The following is a 27,481-nucleotide window of genomic DNA, read 5'->3' on the forward strand; positions in this document are numbered from 1 at the left end:
TGAGGTGTCTCCTAAAAGACAGAGTGCAGGGGACAGTGGGACTCTGCAGTGCAGGACCGAAGATAGTGTGTTGGATACTGTAATCCAGAACGAGGTTGGCAAAGCCAGGTCGCATGGAAATGCTCCCAGAAGTGCACTGTGAGCGAGTATCTGTGTCACATTTTAAACAATTTACTCTGAGTGATGTGAGTTCTGTGGATGGTTTTATCTTGTATGAGTTGTGAATTAGTGCTAGTGGTCATAGTGAAGATGTTTCTGCAGATGTCTTTCCAGAAGATTTTCACTATAATCTATAATGCCAGTAGATTTAACATCTTTTCTTACAGAACTGCAAGCTTAGATGATCAGACTTCGATCTGTGTTGATTCTGGCCTCTGAGGAAGAGGTGTTCACCTTTTTGTCATTAAAAAAAATAAATGGGTTTGTTAGGTGTGAACAAGGAGAGCTGGGACCCAGTTTGCAGAGTCGTAGGAAAAACCGTTGAAGAGAAAAACTCACTCTAAGAAAAACAAAAACAAAACTCACCACAGAGGGGAAAGTAGCAATGTGAAGAACTAACACAAAATAACCTTTAAGGGAAAGAATTCACTCAGGAAAAAAACTGAAAGTGTCCAGGAGAAAACTCACTAGAGAAAATCACATTTAGACAATGGGGACGCAGAGAGAGGCTGGTGATCACTCGGGAGTGAGACTGATGAGGTGAGAGCATCGAGAATAGTCTGGCACAGGAGTCAAATTGGAGGGGGCTTAAAAACCGGGCTGATTAGCAGATGAGGAGCAGGTGTGTCTCGTGAGGCTCGCTCCTGAGGAGATAGGACTCGCCTCTCTCTCATGCTCTACCTGCTGACAGAGAGGGAGGAAAGCAAACATTGTCAGACAGCGATGAGGGAAACACAAAAGCAGAATCATGATAGTGTTGTTGTGACAGTTCATCCCAACAGTTTGCTGCTGTGCAGTATGTTTGACAGTTATTGAATGCTCAGCAGCGAGAACAATAAGGAAACCGTCCCTGAAATAAACAAATGAACACCATGAGGCAACCTACGTATATTTCAGTGTAGTTCTGAAAAAGCATTTCTTATCAAAAGACACAATTATGAACAACAATGCTTGTCAAAAGTCCTATATTTACATTTTCCTGACAAGTGCCACCAGTAATACTTAAATGTCCAAGTATTAGCGGCACTTCTACAATTTACCCTTTGCTGCACCAGCACTTCTCACAAGCTGCCAGTACTCTTTTCTGCCCTCTCCATATCAGGTTCTCTGGGCACTATGTGATGCTCACCTGTTCAAGTGAAGGCTACATTGCTATTTCTTCTTATTTTTATTCTTTAAATGGTTGTCCCCTTGTCTGAATGTTTTTATGTTGTGAACACCAGCAGTATCTCCAAGTATCTTTCACTTACTGCAGGAATTCATAATGTAATATACTGATTTATACCAGCTCATACAAACGGCAGTACATCATCCTCCAGCTCGAGGAGGAAACATCACTGTTTAAGAAACACTCTTATATCCTATATCATAACTGTGGTTTCAAATCGAAATCAATTAATTGCTTCAGTGTGACTGGATGGAAATGACACCAATAGAGGATTAAAATGTTTTTATTGCTGAGACACAACAGGCATGAGCTAATTATAAAAACTGCATGAGAAGCCTATGGCTAATTAATCAAAAGTGAAAAAAAAAAAAAAAAATCTGAACCCTTGCCTGAAAGAAACATAAACTGGTGTACTCACTGGCTGTTACTATGGGCCAACCTGGAAATTAAGAGATCATGTAAAGAAACCATCTGTTTAATGAACAAACGTGACAATGTGTTTTTATGGTTCATTTATCAGACAACCATGAATCAAGAACATGTAACAGTCATCACATATCAAATCTTTTCATAAACATGATGAATAAAGATTCAAATTTTCAAGAATGGCAACGCTGCTACACCTTAAATGGTGCTTGTTATGTTTCAGACAAATGACAAATGGTAGTGTTGCAGTTATGTGACAATGGGGTGAAACTTATGTTTCCTCATTGAAGCTTCTTGTGGAAAGCTTCTTTCTTTGGTGACCCCGATCAAGTTTGACTAAAATGACAGAGTTCACATTCATTTCTTCAATTTTGTTTTGTCAAATGACCTGCGTTCATTAGTTGCAAACAGATACCTCCAGTTCGCTTTCACCAAAAACATAAGCACGTTCAATGAACCTTTTAGCTTGTCCGTGTAAAACACTGGAGACAGAGGGCTGCATTTGTAAAAGTAGAGGTTGACCTTTTCTAGGCAAGCATCTAATTGCACCAGTCTCTGCAGCCTCGTTGACATGCAGGTAATAGCACCATTTTGTCCAGTGTAGGTGGTGTCTCACTCGTGTGGTCCTGTGTCTGGTGGTGTTTAGGGTGACTGAAAGGCTTTGGGACTGGAAAACAGTCGTTGATGGACAAGTGTTCCTCTGCCACTGGCTTAAGTGAGCTGGACAAAGGCTTTGAAAGTGGCAGCAGTGATGTGTGAATCCAACCCTGACCACACCCCACCCAATAAATTTAGAATGTTGAGGGAAAACTCAAAAAATCTAAATGCTGTATTCACTGGAACACAGCCACAAATACAGACATCAATAATTACTATCAAGCTATTACATTGTAAATTAAAAGCTGCAAAATTACAATGAGCAGCTAAAACCTGGTTCTCAGTTCAGCAAAGACATCATGTTGTAATGCATTTTTGTCTTCTTAATCCCCACATCCATATATTAAGGTCCATGTTCTGAAGTTGTTCTTCAAGCTCTTATGGTCCTCTATAAGTCACCTCTGGTTAAAAAAGCAGTGGAAAATGCTGTCATCATTCAGTCTGTAGAGCTTTAGCCATCCAGTCAGATCTGGCCACCAGTAACCTCAGTCTGTCACCTGATGACTGGATCAGCTCCTTTCCACTAACAGAGACAAAGAGGTGGAAGAAATGTAAAAAAAGATAAATATATATTTTGAAACATGACATTGCTCAGATTTGGACTTAAATCTCTCTTACCTCTGGTAGTCCAGTCCGAGCAGACTGACTCCATTAACAGCCAGGATCCTGTCTCCTGGTGCCAGTTTCTCACACCGGGCTGCAGGAGAGTCTGGGACCACTGCACGGATGAAGACGCCTTTCACCCTCAAGGAAATGTCCTGGAGGATGAGGTCAAAATGTCAAGGACTCAGTGACACCAAAGATTTTGTCGTCAGAAGCAAACAAAGCTTAAACAGAAGATAATCACGGTATTCATCAGTATTGCACAGATAGATTGGAGGAGTTGTGTGAAAACAATTCACAATTTTATCCAGAGAACACACAAGAAAATCATCTTCCAGTGAACTCTTGAACTCATCCCCACTTACTGCCCAGAACACACAGACTGAATAAGTTTGCTCTTATTAGTTGACATATACATATTACCTCTGTCAGTCCAGTGTGTGGGATTTAGTGGCATCAAACAATGAGGTTGCATATTGCTACCAAGTGAATATAAAAACACAACAAACTAACAGCATGTTCCTTTGCAATACAATGCACTTGTGGTTTTGGATGTTCAGCCTGCTCAACTCAATCTCCTTGCATGTTTAAACTGACTCACAGCGCCACCTGCTGTAGTGGAGCAGTATCTTTCTGCCCTCTCTGCTTGGACCTTTCAAGTCTGTTGCAACTCTTAATATGTATGAGGTACGCATCTCTTTCACTTACCCTTGTATCAACCAGAGCAAGACCAAGTCCTTTTTCACCTCGCTCCAGCTCCAAGGTAAAAAGCTCATCATTAATGCCATCATAATGGTCATCTGCCTCTTCCTCTTCCAACTCCTCCTCCTCTTCCAGTTCAACAAATCTTTTCATCCTGGGGCAATCTGATTTCATGTCAACTTTCAGTGCCGCCAGACATTCAAACACTAATCCACCTAAGGATAAAGTAAAGGACATGTTCAGCTTTCTTTTACTCCACACAAAGAATGGACCATGAGTGGTGCTATATTTCTATACTGTACCTTCATCATGTGCATCTACACCAGAGGACCAGGCAAGTGTCTCGCTGTTGCCCTTCACCCAATTATCCTGGTGTGCCTTCAACAAATCAACAGGATCTATAGTGTGAGGGGTGTTGGGTGGGGTGAGGAGACAGGAAGGGTCCAGAGCTTTGGTCTCAGTCTCTCTGGCCTGCAGCTGTAGATTTCTGAGCCTCTGGAACAAAAGGAGGGCACCACAGGAGTTGAATTCATCCATGTACTGGATGGAGGAAGGTGATGGTTTTGATGAAGGTAAGGCACCAGAGTTAGCAGAAGGGGACAGGCAGTCATGGACAGTAGCCTGAGATAAGACCATGTCTGAGGATGTATCCACAGTTTCCAGACTGGCTTTTGAAAAGTTATAGCTGTTCGTCAGTTTAGCCTCCATGGTAATGGTACCACCCTGGATTACAAATAGCATTAGAACAACTTGGATCAATCAATCCAAACCACGTTTGAAAATTGACATACTTTAAAGGGGAGCACTACCAATACACCCTTGACTTGAGCGAATGACAGTAAGTGTACCTTGTGGTATGTAGTCAAGCGTGTTTCCTTTAATCACATACATTGGGAATGTTTGCCTCTGTAAACAGTATTAGCTTAGAACCAGCCTGTACATCTGAGCTTGCCCCCTGGACCAATGAAAGGTGTGTCTACAAGACTCAGTCTAAAGGCTTTAGAGAGTGTCAGGAATGTCTTTTCACTTATGACAGTCACATTTGCACTTGTATCTATCTTAAAGGTTTGGCGTGTATTTCCAGTGTCAAGAGTAACAATACATTTATCCAGGCTTGCTGCCTCTCTGACTTCCCTCAGAGACTCAAACTGTCCTATACTCTCCTTTTTATCAAGCCCACACTGTGCCCCCCCCATGGGCACAGTCTGAGAATAGCTTTTTTTTTCTCCTCTCCCTCCCCTCCTGTTTTCATTTGTTTTTCATCTAAGTAAGTGAAGCGCCACCCTGCTGGCTGCATCGTGGTTCTCCTGTCTCTCTGGGACGGTTGTAACCGAACATAATTTCGTTGCACTTGGAAACTTGAGTAATGACAATAAATGATTCCTGATTCCTGATTCCTGAAACTCAAACTGTCCTATACTCTCTTGTGATTTTGTCCAGTATTTTGCCCAGTGTCCTCATTTGTTGCACCTATTACATATACTCTTTAAAGCAGGGAATTTCTTTTTATCATGGTGCTGGGTGTCACACCTACCACATTTCTGGACATTTTTAGACATGCTTGTTGTTTCTTGTGCTGGGTTTACTTTTCTGTTTTGTTCCGTTTGGCTTCTCCCTGCATTGACACTAGCCACTCTGGTGGCTAGGACTACAGGCTAACTTGTTTAGGAACATTCATGGACTGGCTTACTTGCTGGATAGCTTGTCCTAACATAAAATCTGTAGTAAATTGGACAGTCTGAAATAACCCCTCCTCCTCGTTCATGGATGTGTTGATCCCTTTTGAAATCAAAGTCATAGTTCTTTGCTATCTTGTACAGAGCCCTTGTGTAGGCCTCTGCTGTCTTACCACATAGCTTGTTCTGTTGATAAAAGCACACCCTTTTATGTATTTGGTTCCATCCTGGAATTAAGCACTGGTCAGATTTCTTCAAAACAGCATTGTAGTCTTTCTTATGTTCCTCCTCTTCAACCTCACAGTCGTTGAATATCTTTTCAGCTTTGCTGGCATTGTCATAAATGAGGGAGCAGACCTGGACTTACTTGTACTGTCTGTATAGGATGGTGGCTAGCCTGAAGTGCAAATATATTTTCTTCTGCTGGCTACTGCTGGCGATTCCCAAATTGGAAAATTTAAACTCCTCAGGAGGATTAAATTTAGACATTTTGATCCGTTATGGTTCCCTGTGCCACTTCTGACAGCACGTAATGTCTGCTTGACATTTAACCAAGAAGAGGGACAGCTAGGAACACTCAACAGCATGTATTCAACAGATCAGTAACATGTTAACATGAAACATTGCAAGATCTTTGGTGATGCCTAGAAGGTACCATTACTGTCATAGGAAATCACTGTCATTACTGATATCAAGATGGCTTAAATAAAAAGGTAGAAATAGCATTTTCGTACCTCTTGCTCCTCAGTAACTGTGACCCTTTTGGCGTCTGAGTCTGAAAGTGTGGAAATGAACTCTTTCAGCTTGTCCAGCTCTACCTCCAGGCCCGAATCTGTTACCTCCCTTCCCAGTTGGAACCGGTAACTTCCATCTGGCAGCACCAGAGGATGGTGGGTGTCAAAACTCTCCAGGATATCAGCTGTGGGCAGAAGGGCCATATTGCACTAAAATTACAGTAATTTAAAGACAAATTTGTGTATGAGAGTCTTGCAAATTATCCTAGTCATAATCAGTGTTATGAATTAAGGAAGGGATAACAGCTAATCAGTATGTAGACCTCTCACCAGTTTTGTGTGCTGCAGCCTGCTCATGAACGGATGGAGTCCAACTGTGTCTGCATGGAGACACTGGGCTGTAAAGACTCAGCAGGTGGTTCAGCTGGGCTGGACTCAGGGCAGGGTAGTCAGACCGCAAGGACTCCCAAGATGTCTACACACACACACACACACGCGCACACACACACACACACACACATGAAGATAAACTGTTCAGCTTATTCATTTTCAGTTACGAATACATTTTTGAATAAAAAAGTCAAAAACAAAGAGGTGCTCAGGGAAATGCTATTCATAAATTATGATGCTGTTGTTAAGGAATAGCCACATTCAGCTAAATAAAAAGACTATTTTAAGGTTTGTTCATTTTGTGACTGCCCCACTGCTAAGCTTTCTGGGTTTTCTTTCTGTCTGCAAGGCTGAACCTGAAGGCAGCACATTTCGTGACATGGCACGCACCTGGTCCAGCGTTAACCTTGAAAACTGATTTGCACCTTTATTTCATGCCGACTAGATTACTGTAACGTATTACTCACTGGCTGAGAGACTTCAGCTCATTCAAAACTCTGCAGCTCAGCTGTTAACCAGAACTAAGAGGAGAGAGCACAGTTTGAGCTGTTTCTTGTATGAAAGGTTCTATACAAATACAAAAAGTTTATTATTGTTGTTCTTGTAAAAATATAAACATCTCCACCCTGAACTGTTCACCACTCAGTACATGAATGTTTTGATGTAGGCTTCACCTCATTTTGAACCCTTCAGATCTGAATTTTTTCTTCACTTTTTTCCATTTTTTTCTTGCTACATTGCAGAAATGAGGCTAAATCAAAGCTTGTGTTTGAATTATATTGTTTGTATGTCTGGATATGTACTTTCACATTTGTTTTAACCTTTATTGTCTTGTCTACACTATATACTATATATATATAGTAGAATTTTATTATCATATACATAAAATAACAATACTATTGTATTGCTGTTCTGTTTCAATATCCATGTTTCATTTCACAACTGATTTAAAAATGGATATTTAATGATTTGCAGTCAAGTTTAGCTCAGTGGCTAATTCAAGTAGACAATGTTTTTTTTTATACTTTCACAAAGTGTGTATATAATATAAAGAGAATATAAAACTATGCAATTCACACACACAGACACACACACACACACACACCACACACACACAATATCATTTTTCGTCCACTCTGCAGACAGCATATCCTTAAATCCTCAGCCTGTTACGTCTCTGGTGATTATTTACAGCTGGATAAATCTGGCTCTGCTGAATGTGTAGAGTGTGTGTGTGTGTGTGTGTGTGTGTGTGTGTGTGTGTCTGTGTCTGTGTCTGTGTGTGTGTGTGTTTTACCTGCAGTAAATTCTTTCTAGGTGTAGCTAGCAGATTGATAGCTGATGAGAGAGTGTGTGTGTGCTCCAAGGCCAGTTCTCCCAGTCCAGCTGCATGGGCCCAGTCCAGGAGCAAGTCAAGATTGGCCCGCATGCATACGCCTCTGGACCACTGGTAGAAACCTGGCTCAGAGCCTGTGTATGCATCAGGAGAAAGTCATCTTTAACATCACTTCTTTCTTCATTTACTTAGGTTTCTCAGCTTAAGCTACAGGTCTACAGCGTTAACATGAACCTGGAAGATGTGTTGGTTCTGTGAGGTGCTTGCATTTCCCATTATTCCACACAATCTGTATACATTTATTATTCCTGTTGTAAATTAATCCAGTGACAAGAGCAAAACCAGCATTGAAACTATCCTACTAACAAGTATTTTGTATCTAGCCAAAGTCCAAATGTATTCTTCAGTGACACAGACTTTCATCAACATAGCACCAAGGGGCATGTTGGTGGCTATCGGGCTTACAATAAGACACTGACCATGTAATTGCAATATCACTGGCTTGAGTCAACCCAAACATTCGAACAAACCCTAACTCATAAATGAGTTGTGCTTCTTCTTCTAGATGTTGGTGACAATTGCTTTTTGAGGTTTATGTTGTCAGGAAGATAAAATACGCTTGGGACTGAGCGCCACAGACAGGTTATGGAAGTCAAGATTGTTGGTGTTTCATGGTGTTTGTCTGTCTGTCTCTCTGTCTGTCTATATAGTCACTGATGCATTGGTACCTCTCTCCATGAGCGAGTTGAAGAGTGATGCGTTGATGAAGTAGAACAGGTAACCAATGAGCTGTGAGGAAATCTCTGGGTGGAGCTGGCAGTCTGACAGTAGTCTCCACGTGTTGGTCAAAACCTCCACAAGATGCTGTATCTCACAAGGGACCTGTAGTCCACCGCTACCCAAGACCCGAGCGCTCTCGTCAGTCACCTGCAGGTCAGGACTCTCCCTGAACGGGTTGCAGTCCAGAAGGTCCGGCAGGATGGGGTAGAGGACCTGATAAAACATAATTGGTTAAATAAAGAGAACTGTGCAGCTCAGCATGAGAGAAACACAGTCATCCATGTGCAACTGCAGATTGTTGACAATTCCTGTGGGTCAATTTGAGGTTGGAAAAGTTAACGTTATGTGGTGGATGTTCTGATCGTTGGGATAAACTGAACCATGTAACCCTCTAATCCAGATTTCAGACCACCCATATTGCCTCTGCATGTCTGTGTCTCTGTGTTTCTCACACCACAACATATATGATATAATGATATAAGATGGAGAAATCAGCAAGAATAAGAGAGACAGGGTTTGTAACATTTCCTCCTTTTTCAGCCAAAGGTCCCTGCTGCTCTTTAGAGCGAGCACTGACAACGATGGCTTTGTTCAGGCTAATTGTACACAGACATCCCCCTTCCCCTCCAGTCTCACTCTTACACCCACCAAGCTTCCGAGGCCAGCGCCAGCCATAGATCCACATTCCTAAAAAGCTGAATATGGCTCATGTGGGCTTGGCATGGCACTGCAGCGGGCCTGCTGACTGAAGAGTTCTGAAGGAATCCACCCTGGGCAGATCATTTTACATTTACTGTAAGGGCCCGCAGCCAGGGCAGGCTGAACATGAACAGTAGAACAGCCACGGCTCCCATCACACACGAGACAAAGGAAATGGGTGAACATTAAGCCAAATAATCCTGCTGCGTTTCTGGCTGGAAAAGGTCGCTCAGCGGAGCCAAGCCAGGGAGGATTCATTCATTCTGGCATTACCACATGCATCCATGGCACGTATTATACAAGAGTCAAAAATTTGCGTATTCTGTGTTGTCTGCTTATTTTGTGCATGTATTGCACTTGATGGACAAGTAAACACACAGTCTGTCCACAAACTGTTTAAAGCGCGTCTGTACTTCACTGATGATATCACAGCGGATGGCTGCAGAGGCTGGACAAGACACTTTAAAAGATTGTTTCCACGCTGCATCACAAGAGAAGACATTCACTGTGTTGTGGATGAGAAAGGAACGTCAGGTGTAGCAAGGCTGCACTGTACTTCCTACAGCTCTGCATGTACAGTTTTCCCTAAGGTCATTGTCATGTTCACGTTTTTTTTACTTTTGTTTTTTTCTTTGTGCTATACAGTGCTGTCTTTTCCTTTCTGTATTGCAATGACATGGCCTCTCAACAAATTACAGTACAAACAGTAAAAGCGTAAATGTGAATCTTGTCCAGTCTCTTGCAATCAATCTCCCACATACACTGAGGTGTCATCAGTTCCATAGTTCCTAGCCATAGTTCACATCAGAACATCCCTCCAGGGTACACTGTTATACTGACAACATGACTAAGCAATTTGACTGTCTTATCCGTACACAATGAAACAAGGACTTGTCATTCTGACGGCACTGACGTGTTCATTGACACAGATATTTACTTTTGAGAGATGAACAAAGGATTTTGAGGTTGAGCTTTTGCAGGTCATCCGTGGTGTTTTGCTCTTGGTGTGAATTGTTTTGTCAAATACATTTACTGTTCTGGAAATGTTGAGGATGATTCAAGAAATGTACCAAAGCGACTGAGAAGAACTGTTAAATCTGCCCTGCACAAACTGAATCCTGGATCAGACTGTCTACACTGCAGTGAAGCACTGACACATGTCAACTCAGTGCACCAGTAAAGGGAAAGGATTATTACGAAGGTAAATCCTTTTACCTACTACTCAGCTTGACACTAGTGACCACATTCCTCATAAATTCTGGTCTGTCAGTCAAAGATAGATGTTGATGTGAGCTTGCTGTGAAGTGACAGTCATGATTGATGACACAACATGCCTGGATTAACTGGCAAGACCAAGAAAACCTGAGTGTAGGTCCACACAAGGCCAGTTAACTGTGAAAATGCTTAAAAACTTGTTTGTCCCAACTGGTAGTTTTGTAGAGATCTCCATCCACACTGAAATGACTAAACAATAAGAAAAGAGCTTCATCTTCAAACTCCTCTTTTGGCAAACAAACAACAAAGTTGTTCCCTCCTCCTCTTCATGATGACCAGTGTTGTGTTTTAATAAAGTCTATGGCTGTGGCTGTAGAGATGGCAATGCCCCCATTGATGTCAGATGGTCCACCACTTTGCTCCAGATTGAAATAATTCAACGACTACTGGTTGGATTGTCATTACATCTGGTACAATGCAGGTACACGTTGATGGTCCCCAGAAAGTGAACCTTCTATTTCTTTTCCCATCATCTGACTTCTCATTTAGCTCCACTACCAGGTCATTTTTTTTCATTCATTCATGTCCAGTGCCTTGGTTTCTGACTAAATACCTTCAAAACTAATGTCATTCTATTAGCCTCAGCTGTATTTAAAGTAGTGTTTTATGCGAATCAGCTAATGTGTGCATGCTAATGCGCTAACAGGGCCAGTGTACTCTGTCAGAAGTGCTTGTTGGATGGTGAAATAGTGTCAATAGTGTTGAACCATTTTCATAACTTTCTAAAACAACCACAACAATCCGACCTTTACACCCACTTCACACCGTGCTTGGCCATCTGTGCAGAGGTGAGAAAGGAGCCAGGGTTAAAACGTCTTTCTGTGACTTTGTGAACATGTGAAAGACTAGCAACCCTGTGAATGAGTGTCTGAAAGTGTGTGCTGTTATCCCCACAAAAATACTGCGTCTCCCTCTTTGTCTATGACGATCGTTTTTTCACTCTGTGAGGTACGTGGCAGCTCAGAACAGCTCAAAACACTTCATTTCTAGTATAAGATGATGAATGTTGTAAACATTATACTTAATATTCAGCATGTTACTGTTAAAATGTTATGCTGATGTTAGCATTTAGCTCAGCTTCACAGAGCTGCTACTGTGGCTGCAGACTCTCAGTGCTGTTACTACTGTGTCGTGCATACAGCTATGCCCAGACCGCAGGCACAACTAATTTATATAAGACAGATCCAGAAATCTCTGTGTACATTTTCAAACAATACCACAGCAGCATGGTGGCTCAGTGGTTAGCACTGTCGCCTCACAGCACAGACTTTCTGCATGGAGTTCACATGCTTTCCCTGTGTGTCCTCCAGGTGATCAGAAACATCAGAAAGATGTAAATTAGATTAATGCTCCTGTAAGTGCCCTTGACCGAGGCACTGGCTTGTCAGTTTGTTTCCCTTGTGAATATTTTTTCTCCCAACTTTAACAGCCGGAAGATGAATGCTGGTTCTCTAATGTTCAAGTTAAGATCACTGGCCTCTGAACAAATGAGATACAACATTGGATTCAGGACCAAACTTCTGTTTAACATATGTATGTCATTAATTGTGGTTTTGAGAACAGAATTTTCAAGCCATTTCTCTGGAAACTGAAATAAAAGCTTACTTTTAAAGTCATTTAGACCACTCTTTGTAGTTCTCTGTGTGTGTGTGTGTGTGTGTGTGTGTGTGTCTGTGTCTGTGTCTGTGTGTGTGTGTGTGGATCTCTCTCTCTCTTTCTGTGTGCCTTGTCTGTGTCTGAGCTGGGCGTGGCTACCTGTTTCCTCCTGCTGCCAGCCCACCTGCACACCTGAGGTTCATCAGATGAAGGCCTCCTGCAGTAAATAAACCCCAGCCCTCACTTCACTCCTCTCCAGATTGTCTGTTGTATGTGTCTCAGCTGTTGCCCTGCTCTTGTTTTTGCTGACTAGTGATTTTCAGCTGATGATTGTTTCTCCTGATCTCATACCTGCACTTTGTCTCCTCGTCTTAGGAAACCCTGAGTTATTGAACATGTGCATCTCCTGCTGTAAGCCAGCCAACTCTCTGCCTTGCCACGCTGGTCTGTAACTGTCGGCCAATCTCCACTGTCCACCCGGCTCAGCTCTCCTGGATTGCACTACTAACATTTATATATTGCTCAATAAATGTAACAATGAAGTGTGACACGACTTCACATAAACACCTTCTCTACATAGAGCCTGCACATAGTTGCAGTGAACCCACTACCCAACCCATGTCTCACTGGGAGCTAATCTGTGAACTCATAAATTGTCGCGACAGGGCAATTTAGACTATAATCCAACACGTGGATTAAGCATCAAATTTAAATGAGATCCTGCAAGTTCAAACTTGATGAACACGCTGTTATATTTGTGAATTATTTATGGACATACTGACACAGCATCTGGAAGCCATTTGGTTCATCAGGCAGACAGAGAGAAAAAGAATGCTGTGTGAGGCAGGTAGTGAGATAACCACATCCTCCTGCACTGAGCAAAAAATGTGCTGGCTAAAACTTGCAGGACAGCAACTATTCAGGAATTCCTATTTTCCTCTTTAGAGATGCAATGTCACATCACTGACTTCCTTCCTGTAGGGAAACTGACATAGATGATGCACCAAGTCCATTTGAACTCCAACTGGCAGGACATGTGAGACCTTGGCTTGGCTGCCGCTAAATGCCTGTCGGACCAGCGCTGTGCTAATGCTATCTCTGATGTGGTACTTGACATGGCTTCCTTACATTGGCTTTGGGCCTTGCTGGTTTAGAGCATCCAGGTCATTGGAGGAGAGCAGAATCTGACTGGACATGCAGCTCATCTGTGAGCTATAATTTCTTGTTAAGATACTGGAGGAGGAGGAGGAGGAGGAGGAGGAGGAGGAGCAGGAAATGTTCAAAAAAAGAGTAAATCAGATGTCACTGTATGAACATAAAGAGACCAATCTCCTCGATTCATGCATTTTGGATAGTATTTTTGCCCACACCCACACAGCTCAACTGGAAATTTGTCTGAAACTTTCCCGGCACAATTCCATGTATTGGGTGTGGTGCTTCAGTGAAACTGCACACATCTGAATGCTGTGGCTGTGATGAAATGCCATTTTCTCTTTTTCCAAGAAACGCTCTGTGAGAATACAGTTTGATCAAAACTTTGCACAATACAGCTTTTAAAGCCATGCCATTTACATCCACAGCCTTCTACAACCTTCACAGCTACATACATCCTCAGCCTTAATTAGCAACACGAGAAAAGTTTAGAGGACTTCATTACCCAGATATCCTGTGGTGTCAGTAAACCTCTCCTTAGTCCAAAAATTCATTTTCTTATTCGAGGGGGGTGATGAGGTAAGGCAGGGGTGGAGGAATGTTCACTGGTGTTTAGGAGAGTTTTGATTCATCACTTCTTATCAAACTAGAATAATTATTGTAAGTGACCATGTCCCATTGAAGAAATTCATTTCAGTAAGGCTACATCTACAATGTCTCAGTTATTGAAATTCAGTTCAATAGAGCAGTGTCAGTACATTTTATAGCCTCTTTTAGGCAGTGGAACAGCTTTGTACATGCAAGACTGACATATTAGTTGTTATGGCTAATATGTAATTGCACACTGTGCAAACATTAACAACATTTGCATTTTTCTGGAGTCACCAACATGGAAACATCTGTTTCTTTAGCTGCTAACTGCTCCAATATGTTCACCAGCTAGTTGCTCATTTTGTCTGTCTGCTGTTGCTTTTTGACTAAAATCAGCTGCCTATTGCATCTGGAAAAGAGAGATCAGTGTAATGGAATCAAATGAGTAACACTGCTGGTCATAAAACCAAATCAATGAGGTGAAAAATGTCAAAATGCTCTGTAGAGCTGAGGGGAACTGTACAGTGATCCTTCTCTTGGCTGAGGAGTGACTTCTGTAATCATCTGATCCATCGTTACAGGCCATATGAAAATGTGGAGCTTTCACTGTTTGAGAAGCAAATGTTGCGAATGACCTTGTCTTTCAGTTTTTTACACAGGAAACACATTTATTTGGCAACTGAAATGTTATAGGTTGAAAGGTAAAGCTTCCTTGGCAGCACTTGAGACCCCTGGCCTCATCGTCCCCCAAAACACACACACACACACACACACACACACACACACACACACACACACACACACAGAGGCCCATGGTGTCTCTCCCGTGTCATAATGCTCCCAGTGTGGTCTGGCAGTGTGTGGCTGGTTGATCTATTAGAAAGCTGTCAGAGTGGCTAACTGGGCTCTTTATTCTCAGCCCATCACGGATTATTTTCCTTTCTTAAACTACACATCATAATCATGTGTGAGACGAACAGATGGCGCTGCTGCACAACCCTGTCTTGACTCTTCTCCTCTGGCCATGAAAAGTGCCTTGTTGGGGAAGGTAAATGTTTAGTTTCCCATGCAAAACACTGGAGGACAAAACTATTTAAGTCATCACTTACCTGCTTTCCCCACAGAAGTGCAGCTTCACAAGCTTTGTACAGTGTGGTTTATTTAGATGTAAATGTGCGTGGTCCTCCTCTCACCTTGGTGATGTAGTACACACACTGCTGGAAGGCGAGCATGATGACCTCCTCCAGGACAGCCATTGTCTCCTCGCTGGCTGAACGGACACAGGACAGACGTAGCTCCAACAGGGCTGAAAATCGCACACACAAATCTATATAAATGATACGGGTGTAGTTATGCTACAGTGGCATTCTGAATGTTTCAGTTTCACTTAGCAACTTTAAACTTTTTCTCAGGGAGACAGACTTTGGTGGGCTTTTTCTTACATAGAAGTTTCCTAATATGTAGTCAGTTAACTGTCCTCTAATAGTGGTTCAAGGAGCTGAAGATGAAGAAAAAATGTGCCAGTGTGTAGGAAACATTTTTGCATTAAGCTCTTCACTTTCAACCTGATACATCTTGCTTGCAATACAGGTTCAGTTTTTCACATGATCCTTGTATCCAGTTCAAGGCTCGGTAGTTGACTGACCCAAGTTTTCCACCTCTGTGTTCTCCTCACTGTCCCCTTCTTCTTCATCGTCCTGTCCCTGTTCTTTTCGGGTTCTCCACTCCAGAATAAGAGGCAGCTGGAACTGGATGAACTGCAGCAGCTCCAGGCTGTTGGACATCCACACCACCAGGGGGCACAGTCCTGAGATCACCTCATGCAGGCTGAGAGCCTGGAGGTCCTCTGAGTTTGAGCCTTCACCATGAAGACTGCAATACATGAGAATGGCAAATGGTAAATGAACTGTATTCATATAGCGCTAGCTATATATAGAAGATAGAAGAGATCTGCTGTTTAGTCTGTGAACTGTGACATAACCGACTGCTGGAGAAAAACAGTACAGTGTGCTTACGCTTCAGGTTGAGCTGCAGCTAGGTCCTTAGTGTGCTCCTGCATGACAATGAAAAAAGGCTTTGCAATGAGTGCATCAAGATGTAGTGATAATATTACACTAACAACCTTTAGTTATACAAAATTTCACATGTTTAGAAAAAAAGCATGAAGTGAAATGTAGTATGAGAGTAGTCGGTCAAGGAAATCTGTGAATAAAAGCACATAAATGTAAAAAAACAAAAACAAAAAGCTAATAAAAAGCTGTCAGCAGACAATGGGTGATGGGGTCCGAGATCGTATTTTGGCCAGTCCATCCGGCCCCTGTTCGGTCCATAAAGACTGTTTACTTGCATGCAACCAAAGTCTGTCTAAATCGGATTGGTCAATACTTCTTGGACTACAAACAGAAACCAGAATTCTTCAAATATCAAAATCTTGCCCTGTCAGCAAATTCTGCATTCATGTGCAGATATCTGTCGACACGCTAAAAGGCAAACCTCCTTTCTTTTTCTTCCTTCAACTCACCCATATGGCACTCTGAACGCCACCTGCAATAAGCAACAGTAGCCTGCGCAGGTCTGAGGTATGAAGGCATGCGGACGAATACTGGACACACAGGCACAACAAAAATGCTACAGTCTGTGGTGGTCTGCCTTTGATGCTGCTATTTCCTGTAGCAACAATCTTCTTGACAATGTGATCCTCGTCCTTACTGTCGTATTTCAGAGTCAGGCTGTGGCCGCTGGGTGATTTTACAAAGGGGAGGCCTGTGTTTTGGGGCAGCTTGCTGTTTGAGCCCTGCAGGTCAGTGCAGGATGTGATGCAGGTGTTGCAGAGGATCATTTCTCCAGTATGGCTTGTTGTCGAGTCAGAAGAGGTATGACCCAGAATCCAGGGGATAGTAGTCCTGCTGGGTTCAGGAGCAGCAGTGTTCACGTCCTTTCCAAGAAAGAAACAAGGCTCATGAAGCATGATTTATATATACAGTATGTTTATATGTTTTCATTCAAGGAATTTAGGAAAACAAAGATCTCACCAAATTTAAAAACCTTCCTGTCTCTCCTGTATCTCACTCTTACCTTGTGTGCCACAGCTAAAGGATCCTTGAAAAGAAACAGGTAGCGCTGTCCCAGCCCGATGACATCACCAGGGTTAAGCTGCACTTCCGTTCCCAGCACCTCGCCGTTCCTCGTCACCACGGCGTCCTGGCAAGGGCAGAGCATGGTGGGGCCGCCGGCGCTGTGCCGATGGAAACAGCAGTGTCTCGGAGAGATGTCAGCAGCAAAGAGAGGGATGTCAGGCTTTGAGCCATCTTTGTGATCAATTTGCCGACCGAATACAACGTTTGATCCAGCAAGTAGGTAGATGACAAAGTCCTGAATGTGGAAAAATGACAAGTTACCATACAATGTGCAATCTCAAACTCATTGTGTTCACATCTGCAACATCTTTTGATCTTCTTTTGAAGATTTTGGCCACTTGAGACCAATATTCACTCTCCTTTCGGCTCTACTTTGTTCTGCATCAAATATCCAGCATTTTAGCTGTGAAATGCGCCATGTTCACCACCTAGTCACTAATTTTGTGTGTCTGCTATGTGGAGCTGGGCAGGTAGACTCGCCTATTGTGGGTTCCTGCTGCACAAGGAAACAACGCTGATCAGAGTGGATCAAAACAGAAGGGGGGCCCGAAACCAAAGCAGTGAGCGGAAAGACACTCAGTGCTCTGCAGTGTGGATTTGTCACCAAGAGGGACACCTTTGCATAACACATCATTAATTACAGTGGTAGGATGTAATTATGTGCATTTACTCAAGTTCTGTACTTAAGTACAAATTTAAGGTGCTTGTACTTTACTTTTCATGCCACTTTATTCGACTACACTACTACTACAACTACTCTACTGCACTACATCCCAGAGGGAAATATTGTACTTTTTACTCCACTACATTTATCTGACAGCTTTAGTTACTAGTTACTACTACTACACAATTTAAAATCTGTGCATACAAATCATAGAAAGAGCTTATGATGCTATACAATATTATGTTTTGTGATAAATCGAGCTACCCAGCTGATGGACTCCAGGTACAACATGTGTAACTATTTTAAGCATTTTTACAAATCAAACAGTCAATCAATTAATGGAACAAATTATCATCAGTTGCAGTTCTATACAAAATAGTTGAAACTGTAAATCCTATTTTTTACATGAATGCATGAGTAACAAAAATCTAATCATATAATATACAATGGTATAACAGTCACAGGGGACATTTTTCTGCATTGAGTACTTTTACTTTTAATACTTAAGTACATTCCCTGATTATTACTTACATACATTTCTGTAAATGACAGGTTCAATGCAGGACTTTTACTTGTAACAGAGTATTTTTTCAGTTTAGTATTAGTACTGTTACTTAAAGGACCTGAACACTTCCGTCACTCCTGAGTAGTGTTAGCTTTGAGGAACCTTATGTGACTATTAGTTACTTTTAATTTCTTCTCCACTACATGTCAGCAGTAAATATACTTTTTACTCTATTTATTACATTTGTTTAGGTTTAGTTGCTATTTTATTTGCATGTCATGACTTGATGAAGATTTGACATAGAAATTAAATTTCACCTCAGCCAGCTGCTCACATGTTCATGTTCATTATTGCAATAATATAATACACATCAGAAATAAACGTAGAAGGTGCAAACATCATGAGTGCTTTCACTTTGATGCTTGAACTACATACATTTGTAAATTTCAAAATGCTGGAGCATTGTGGTATTGATACTTAACTGAAGGACTCAAGGACTTCTGCCACCACTGCAAATGAATCAGTGAGCTGTTGATGTGTATTTTGGTCTTGAAAGATATGGACGGCTCTGCCTGGGAACAGCACAAGACTTGAACTGAGGGTGAATTGCTATTTTCTGACACTCTGTGACCGAGTAGGAAATTAGAGGTTTAATATGATAAATAGACTTTCATTACTTCCAACAACAGCTACGTAACAGCCTCTCTCAGTGAAAGCAGTCTGATCATGTGGCAGTATTAGAATTATAGTCTTGATCCGAGCCTGATTAGGCAAACAACTTTTTATTAATCACAGTGAGTGGCAAGCACAATGTGCAGGGATTATTAAGTCTGACATTCCCCTTGTGATGCCTGTCTTTTCCAGCGCGACAGATTTAATCAGCTGAATTAATTCTCACATAAACTCGCTAAAGCCCGTTCATAATAGCATTTCTTGTGACAGACGATTATATTCTTATGAAGGGTCTGAAGGGAAAACAACTGTGACGCAGAGTCAAAATCACAGCAGTGTGCGAGGATTAGCCTCTGTGTGTGCCACAGTTAAAGCCGTGTGTAATCAGCCAGGAAGCAGTGCTTCTTTTTCTGCTTCCTGATCACTGTTTTGACAGTTTTTCTACATGCAGTTCGCTGACTTTCCGCATAATGACTCTCCCCTCTGTCTCTCTCTTTGCACTGAGAAAACATGCTGTCAGAGCTGCAGCTCTGAAGTTTTTTCCACTGAGTGAAGGACATAACGCAGCAGTTTCTCCGCCTATCGATTTTAATGTAATACAGTGCATATGTGAAGATTTTGCTCTGTAAAATCGTCTTGCGTGTGTGTGAGTAAATTGTGTGAGAGGTTGCAGATCCATGTAGAAGACATGGGCATAAAGAACACCACTGTTTTGCAGTGTATAGCTAGTCAGTATGAGCATATAAAGGAAAAACAGTTAACATCCTATCATCCCTGAATGGTGCTCAGCTTACCTGCTCGTATTTTCAAACTGTTTATTTCACAAACTAATGATGCAGTCTTTAGCCTTGGAAGAAACACTCAACTACCTCTGCAGGTTGTCAGCTAGTTAGCAGGACATGCTACTGTTTGCAGCTTACATTAGAGCAGATAAATACACTGTTTAACCCAATGCTTGAACTTTTGCCCCCTGCATTTGGTTTTGGAAAGGCCAAACATCTCTCTTACTACAGCCTCATGCACGACATTTCAACACAGCCAAGCAATCATGCTTGACAGGCCTAATAATCTTGTTATGGTTGCTCAACTATAATTGGACAATTGCCTTTCAGGGGATTTGTTAGTGAACAGTCACTATATTTGTGTGGAAGGGGCCACTGGTGTCTTTCCCTATTCTGCTCCCATTTCAATTCTTTCTTTAAACAATATCCTCAATTTTACTGAACTGAGAAACTCTCACAGATGAGGCAACCATCCTTTATCAGACCTACTGGGTGTGTGTCTGAATAAGATACCTGTGTGAGGCTGCAGCCCTGCAGCAACAGCAGGTATGGACAGTCGTGAGGGGGGTGAATGGAGTACTGTGTGGTGTTGTCATCGCTGCTTTCCGTCTCCTCTCTCTCTGACTCCTCTCCTTCGCGCTCGCCTCTCTGCCTCGACAGACAGAGGGTCTCTGTTTTGGCCCGTGACCCACTGGCCCCCTCAGAGGGGACTTCAAGGCTGTGAATGGGATTCTGTTCTGGACTTGTTTCTGGGCGCTCATAACTCTCCGCTGAAGTTTGATTCAGGCTCTCGCTTCGATCCACACGACATTTATCCTGATCTGTGTCCTGTGTTGTCTGTGCATCAGAATCTAAGAGGTCCATCTCGCTTTTGCTCCTCCACAGTTTGTGGCTTCGCCCCATGGTCCTCTCTATGAGGGTGGAGGTCACTCTGGAGCGGCTCTTCTGCAGCTTTCGAGCCTGGGCATTGATACCTAACAGGGAAAAACAAATAACACTGTTGGGAATGAGCCTGAACACTGCTGTTTAAATGTGTGCAAACTGAGCTGCTATATAAATACAGTTAGGCACAGGGGTAATGGAATGTAGTGATAGGGCAACGCCCATCCGAGCAAGGTGAGGTGTGTGTGTGTGTGTGAGCCTGTGTATGTACATGGTGTGTTTATGCCAGAGTCAACACAGAGATGCCCCATACAGGAAGCAGACCTCAGTGGAAAGAAAGACAGAGCTCATGGAAATGAAAAACAGTTCACCCACAGAGCAGCCATCCACAGGCTGACACTGATAGAAGACTATCACAAGCTGCGTCACGAACACAAAACAGGACGCACTCTTACACCATGACCACAGCTGTGTCAACCGCAGCCAGGGCCACAATAAATGACAGAAGAAATGACAGAAAGCGGTCCACCCTGCACATTTACAGTGCCATAAAGTGCTTGCATCCAGCTTCTGTGGAAGGTTCTGGGTATTTTTCTGCTGCATCACGCTTTGTAAATATCAGTGGATACAACATTTTGCTGTGTAAAGATTTTATAGCATTATGTTAAAACACTTTAGTGTTAAAGAAAGGGTGTGACATGGGAAGAAGTTTAATTAAAACACAGGGTGTCTCCAATGTTCATTAAATTTAAAGATTCTTTCAAGAATGAAAAATACTAAGTGCAAAGTTGTACCAGAAATTGAAAAGAAAGAAAAAAAATCGTAGACCTATTAAAATATAGTTTGGTCTGTGTGGCTTGGCTGGTTTTCACTGGAAAAACTGTATGCCAACAAACCACATTTTTACTGTGAGAACTCTAAAGCTGGGTTTAATACTGACAATACTTTATTTAATGGTAAAAAAAACTCTTATTCCAGGACATGTAGACACCCTGAGTTAGGATGTGGTATGCTGTGGAATGATCAGTTCCTAAAGCAGCCTGAGGCTACACTGTACCAGCAGTAATGGTGTCTTTGTCTTTGGATGTCTTCTCCTCTATCAAACTTCTCTTCTGGATTTCAAACCGTCTTGCCAGGCCTTCTCTGGGTTTCCATAGTGACTGCAGGAGGAGGGGCTTCTCATTGTCGCCCACGACTCTGAACCCCTCCGTCCTCCACTGATGATTGCCAGTGGAGCCGATGGTGTCGCAGAGAACGTAGGACTCTGCCTCCTCCTTGCCCAGGCCATAGCTGGAAGACACAGTCAGGTTGGATATAATCATCACAATGCCAAAACTAAGTGGACAAAATGAATTTAGCCTTGCAGAAGTGTTCAAAACTTCTGGATTCTTGTGTTGTAAATCACATTTGATGACAGTCTCTACTCAGTGTAATGTGTAGGAGTGTAGGATTTTAACATTTCAACTGCTAATTGTATCACAAAACACACTCTGGTAGACGGCAATGTACATCATACCCATATCCTCAAAGCATCCCACCCACAGACACTGGACTGAATCACTTGAAAGCAAAATAGAAGAAATCCACACCAACATTGTCTCATTTTCCTCCGAACAAAAATATACGGCATCATTTTGAATCATTTGAAAGCAGCTATAATTACATAACAATTCCACACGTAGGGGCTGCAAAGGACAACTGTGATTTTGCAAGGAGAAAATGGACACTTTGGTCCTCTTACGAGTTTTGTTGCTACTTCATAGTTGGTCTGTTATGACTAGTAGCTAATGTTAGCTAATGCTAGCACTGTATGTATGAATGGTAGTCTAATATTCACTGTACTAGCTCTAGTTTGGTCTTAACCAACTCCTTAAAGGATGTGTCTGGCTCTTTAGCAGCATTTTCTCAGAGCTTTTCTGCAAACAAAAAAGAGCTGTGAGAGCGATGAGAGTGAACCAAAAGTTGGCTGTAAGACAAGAACAATGACCTCAGAGATGTTAAAACGCTCCAAAGAGCCGAAAGGGAAATGCAGAGTAAGCTGATCATGTGCTCGTTCTGTCACTGCATGCGAATCCTTTCACATTGTGCATAATCATTTGATCCATCATCACTGTGAAAGGGCTGATTAGAGCAGCACAGCCACATTAAGATGTGCCGACTCATACATAGTTACTTAGCTGTTTCTCCAAACTCATTAAAGTAGCACCTTGCATACAGTACAGAACTGAGCTTATCAAGAGCTGCCCTGTGCTTAATGTGTTTGCAAACCCATTACTTAATATGAGATCTAGTGATAATATAGCCAAATGTCACTGCTACATGGTGAATTTTCACTGAGTGAAAAGAGAAATGATTTACTCTTTCCTCTACAAGCTCAATACCGCTTGTATTAATCATTCCATTATGTTTTTGGCTGAAACATAAGCAAAGACTGACCAGCATTCAGTCTCCGGAGAGGCCGCCTCAGAGCCCGGGCCAACACTGGCTGTCTTTCACGCAAGTCTGTGGTTTGCTCTAGACCTTTTCAGAACTACTAAATGCACTCATTCGCGCACAGTTTGCACTGCTGCGATTAGAATAAACTGAACAACGGGTCAAGGCGACTTTGTTCATCTGAAATATACTAATCACTAAAACATGAACATGCTGCCCTTTCATCAGCCGCCAAAGTTTTTTGTGTATCCAGGATTGTTGTGAATGCTTTTATATACAGATGATGTAGCACAAAGGTATCTTACAGCAGAGGAAGCATGTGGATGGACATAATGTAACTCAACCTGTGTCGACACAAGTACGAAGCAGTCACATATGGCAGGCAGGCACAGACACCCACAGACACACACATGCACGGATAACACATGGCCTTACCGTTCAAGGGCCTCTTTGACTAGCTCTTTCGCACTTGAGTGTGTGGTGGCCAGGACGCTCTTATAGTGAGCCCCCTCACAGATTTCATTTCCAAAGATCTTCAGGATTCCTGGAGCAGTTATCTGATTGGACAGCTCAGCCGGGTCATCCGCTCTTAAAACATCTGCAGAGATCACTGCATGGCAACAAAGGAAAGACGCTTTAATGCTGTGTCTCAGCTGTGGTTCATTAGCATTGATGTCAGATAGACATTTGCCATAAACCCAGTAGGAAACAAAAGCACTGATATTACAAATACAGAACGCATCAATCTTTGCAGCGCACCATGTTGTGTGTATTAAACTGGTGGTCTGTGCTAACAAGAAATGATTACATGTGAATATGTGCTGACCGATGTCAGCTGAACTGGTTCCTCCATTTGCAGGTTCCTCCATAGAGTAAGGTCATTCAAAATTTAAAAATCCAGCAATTTTAAATATGTTTATTGGTATTTGAAGCTATACTTTGTAGAGTCAGTTTTCCAGTGTGAATGTGCTACATAGTCTTACTATAGTTAGAATTACTGCACAGTTGTGCATTGGAACACAGACCTCTACACACTGTGAAATGTTACTGGCTGCCACTGGTTTTGTTTGTTTACTCTTATTAAAGCCCCCCTCAGCAATTTAGCATTGCACTTAAATTATCCTCATAAATTTCATCAAGGAAGACAAAGAAGACATTGTACAACTTTTCAACTATTTTCACAGCTGCTCCCGATAGCCAGCTGACCTTCATGTGTAAAACAGGTGGCTCCTTTAAAGAAATATCTCCAAATGAATGCCCAATGATTTATCAATAATAAGATGCTAAACATAGCAACAGTAACCTTCTCTATATTTTCTAATGACAGCAGAATCCCAGTACAAACATGCAGGAAGGCAGGAAAGTCATTGTGACGTACTGCTTCCCTTCCTGGCTTGGACGGACAGTGAGGACCTGATGCCTGCTGTCAGCGCCATGGAGCTTGAGCTTGAGCTCGAGGCGGGGCCGCGGAGGAAGACACCTGACAGGCGGTTGGTATGGCGACGTATGCGGCTCTTGCTGGGCTGTCTGACGGCCACGCCCTCGGCTGGCCTGCCGGCGGATGAACTTCCAGAGGACGAAGCTGATCTGATGAACAGAGGAGAAGGATGGGTTGATGAGGAGAGTCCTGATCTAGTCCTGTCCTGAATACGTGTCCCTGAGCAAAACTCTGAATCCCTACCAGCTGATCTGTACCTTCACCTCTGACTGTGAGCCTTGTGGAAGGAAAGAAGGGTTCAGAATAGGGCCCAACAGAGTTTCTCACCATCACGTTAAGAGAGAGATGGGAGAGGGAGGGATACTAAGTGGTTCAAAAAAGAGAGCTGAATTATTACAAGAGGGAAAAACAGAAGATCAACAGAATTAAGAACTACAGTTGATACATCATCAAAGGATAAAGTGAAGTAATAAGAGATAATAATGGTGACAAGAAAAAAGAAATGATTCAGTGAAAGGGTAAAAAGTGGCACAAGTAGCAGAAAATGTGCACAAAACATTCATAACACACGCATTTAAATAAGGATTGCTCCCATAAACCTACATCACAAAGTTCTATCAGCATGTGCTACAATGCAGCATATACATACACGTCCGTCCACAGCACGTCCAGTCTCCGTCACCATGCCGCCCTCGGCTACCTCAGTACATTAATGAAATAATGAGGTGTTGTTTTGCCTCTGAGCAAGCCTGTAAGCTTCTTAGCACTATGGTTCAAAGGTTCTCTGCAGTTACGCCACCACTTGGATAAAAGAGGTTTCTGATGAATAATATCAGTGAAACTGGTTAAAGTCTGCGATGGGATGGCAGAAAGTACATCTGGTATATGATGGCACATGAGCCAGGTTAATACATCACACAGCTGTATTTAGTAGTTCTAGTAGTAGGACTTTATGGGATTTTTTTTAGTTAAGTGGGGTTGTTGAAAAAAAACTGCATTTAATAAACAATATATGACTTCAAATTTAGTTTTATGAATTTAGAGTTTGATCAGTTTACGTTCTCACCTGTGTGAGGTAACTAATACACAGAATGGTGTTTCTCAATGAAATCTTCAGAGCATAAAAAGAAAATAACACACTCTATGAATGAAAAGCAGGAAAGTGACAAAAAATAGACAACACGGCACAAAGTGTCAAGTCTGTGTCTGTTGTCCAGTCCGTATACTCACTGCTGAGAGCCATCACTTGTCTTCCTTCCCAACTTGACAAACCGTCTCTTTGGTGAAGCTGCGGCTAAATTCGGTGGCTTTGGTGGGAGAGAGCGCAACTCCTCAGAAGAAAGTTCCATCTGATTCATTCCTGTCTGATCTACTTGCTATTCCCGCTGCAGACACTGTTAGATCAAGACAAACGGTTCCTGTCACGTCCCATCAGCCTGTGATGCGCACAGCCTGGTTTGCTTCATTCACGGGAGGTTTCATCCAGGACACAAAGCCATTCCGCTGCTGCTTCATTTTACGCACTCCCAAGCAGGCGCTGCAGATGTTTCCAGCCCTCATCCAGCTGTTGGAGCTGCTGCAGCTCGGCTGTTCAGTCCAGCGACGACGGCTCGAGTTACTTCGCACTTTTTCTGCTCAGAAAGTGAACAACAGAAAGCCAGAAAGAGGTCAGAACGTGGACAAACCTTAACGCTCTTTATGTTATATAATGAACTGCGCGTGCTGCTGGATGAGTCAGTTTGTTTCAAATTCAGCATGAACCCGCTCTCCAGATGTGCGTCGACAGCGCAAATGCTCGGGGATGCCAAGTAAGTGCGCACTCCCGCCCACCTAAACGAAAGCTTTCAAAATAAAAGCGCGCCTCACGTTTGTATTTTATTTTAACTAATATTTCCTTAGTGTTCTCGTTGAGGAAGACTCTTGAATAGAATTTGAGGGGTTTGTGAAGCCTTAGTAAGCTCAACTGAAACGGACCTCCTGTGCGCCATGAAGCGAGTGAACCAAAGAGACAAACACTGGTGCGTTCATGACTCCGTCTTCTGGCTGCGTACAGGTCACAGTTGAGATCACAGCATTTCTGTGTCTTAAAATAAGATCCATACTGTATCACATGATGAATTATTTGATCAAATATGGCTGACCTCAACATAGACTTTTTTTCAATTGCCGCTGATAAGTGCTCTAACAAAGCTGCAACATTTCAGCTCTTATAATCTTACAAACATCACCATCAGTAACAAAGAAAATGCTCCTGCTACTGCCTGAGTTCCAGAGGTGTGTAAGGATGCACAGGTGAGTCTTTGTGTTCCATTTTTCTCGTGGCTGCATTCCATATTAGAGAGACTAATTAAGAGCTTTATGTGCAAAATGTATAATGAACTTTTAATAGAAATTAGGCTACTCCGCAGTAAAACCTGGAGCACCTCAACATGAATTACTCTTTAAAGGATTCGACAGGTTTTAGTGGCTCGCTCAATAATGTGAAAATGGAGATTATTCAAATAGACTAGCTATGTATACTGATAATATTGAAACTAGGGCCTGTATAAAAGGGAGTTTCAGTAGTTTGCACTTCCATGAAGATGCGGGCCCATGTTAGAAAAACAAAGAAAAAAAAATGGTCGTGATTGATGCGGCCAAGGCCCAGATTATCTGACGCTGACAACTCATATGGGTCAAGATCCAAAAAAGGCTGGATCCAACATCCATGATGCAAACAAGAGCAACTTTTATTAAGCATCCCCCTCCTGCTAAATGACCATGTTCTTTAAATTCCACTGCTTCAGTTCATTACACAGTCTGTCTATGATATTGTTATAATGTTGTAGTCTCCAAGCCTAAACAGAGGTGATGATGATGATGGGCCCTGATGACATCATCGGGAGTTATCTTGACTTGACAAAAGTCCCTTCAAAGACACAGAGGACATGATACAACTGCTTTCACAGGCTGAGTAATACTCTGTGTTTGTATGCAGGACATTTGATTTTAGTGGAGTACTTGTGCTATTGTTGCTTTAATTTG

General features: G+C 42.4%; 1 protein-coding gene across 1 annotated transcript; it reads right to left on the bottom strand.

Moving 5' to 3' along the window:
• Nucleotides 1–1,745: 1,745 nt before the first annotated feature.
• On the bottom strand, nucleotides 1,746–25,815 carry LOC121624983 (ras-associating and dilute domain-containing protein-like). The gene is made up of 18 exons (XM_041962980.1): nucleotides 25,688–25,815; nucleotides 24,398–24,606; nucleotides 23,455–23,629; nucleotides 21,644–21,876; nucleotides 20,218–20,678; nucleotides 17,020–17,316; nucleotides 16,466–16,879; nucleotides 15,960–15,997; nucleotides 15,590–15,816; nucleotides 15,138–15,250; nucleotides 8,580–8,844; nucleotides 7,813–7,985; nucleotides 6,456–6,600; nucleotides 6,121–6,310; nucleotides 4,018–4,454; nucleotides 3,722–3,930; nucleotides 3,029–3,168; nucleotides 1,746–2,933 (listed from the first exon to the last, which is right to left on the bottom strand). The coding sequence occupies exons 1-18, from the start codon at nucleotides 25,813–25,815 to the stop codon at nucleotides 2,843–2,845; spliced, it is 3,945 nt and encodes a 1,314-aa protein (XP_041818914.1). The 3' UTR covers nucleotides 1,746–2,842.
• Nucleotides 25,816–27,481: the final 1,666 nt, after the last annotated feature.

The sequence above is a fragment of the Chelmon rostratus genome, chromosome 21 (genome assembly GCF_017976325.1).
Source record: "Chelmon rostratus isolate fCheRos1 chromosome 21, fCheRos1.pri, whole genome shotgun sequence".
NCBI classification, from domain to species: Eukaryota; Metazoa; Chordata; class Actinopteri; order Chaetodontiformes; family Chaetodontidae; genus Chelmon; species Chelmon rostratus.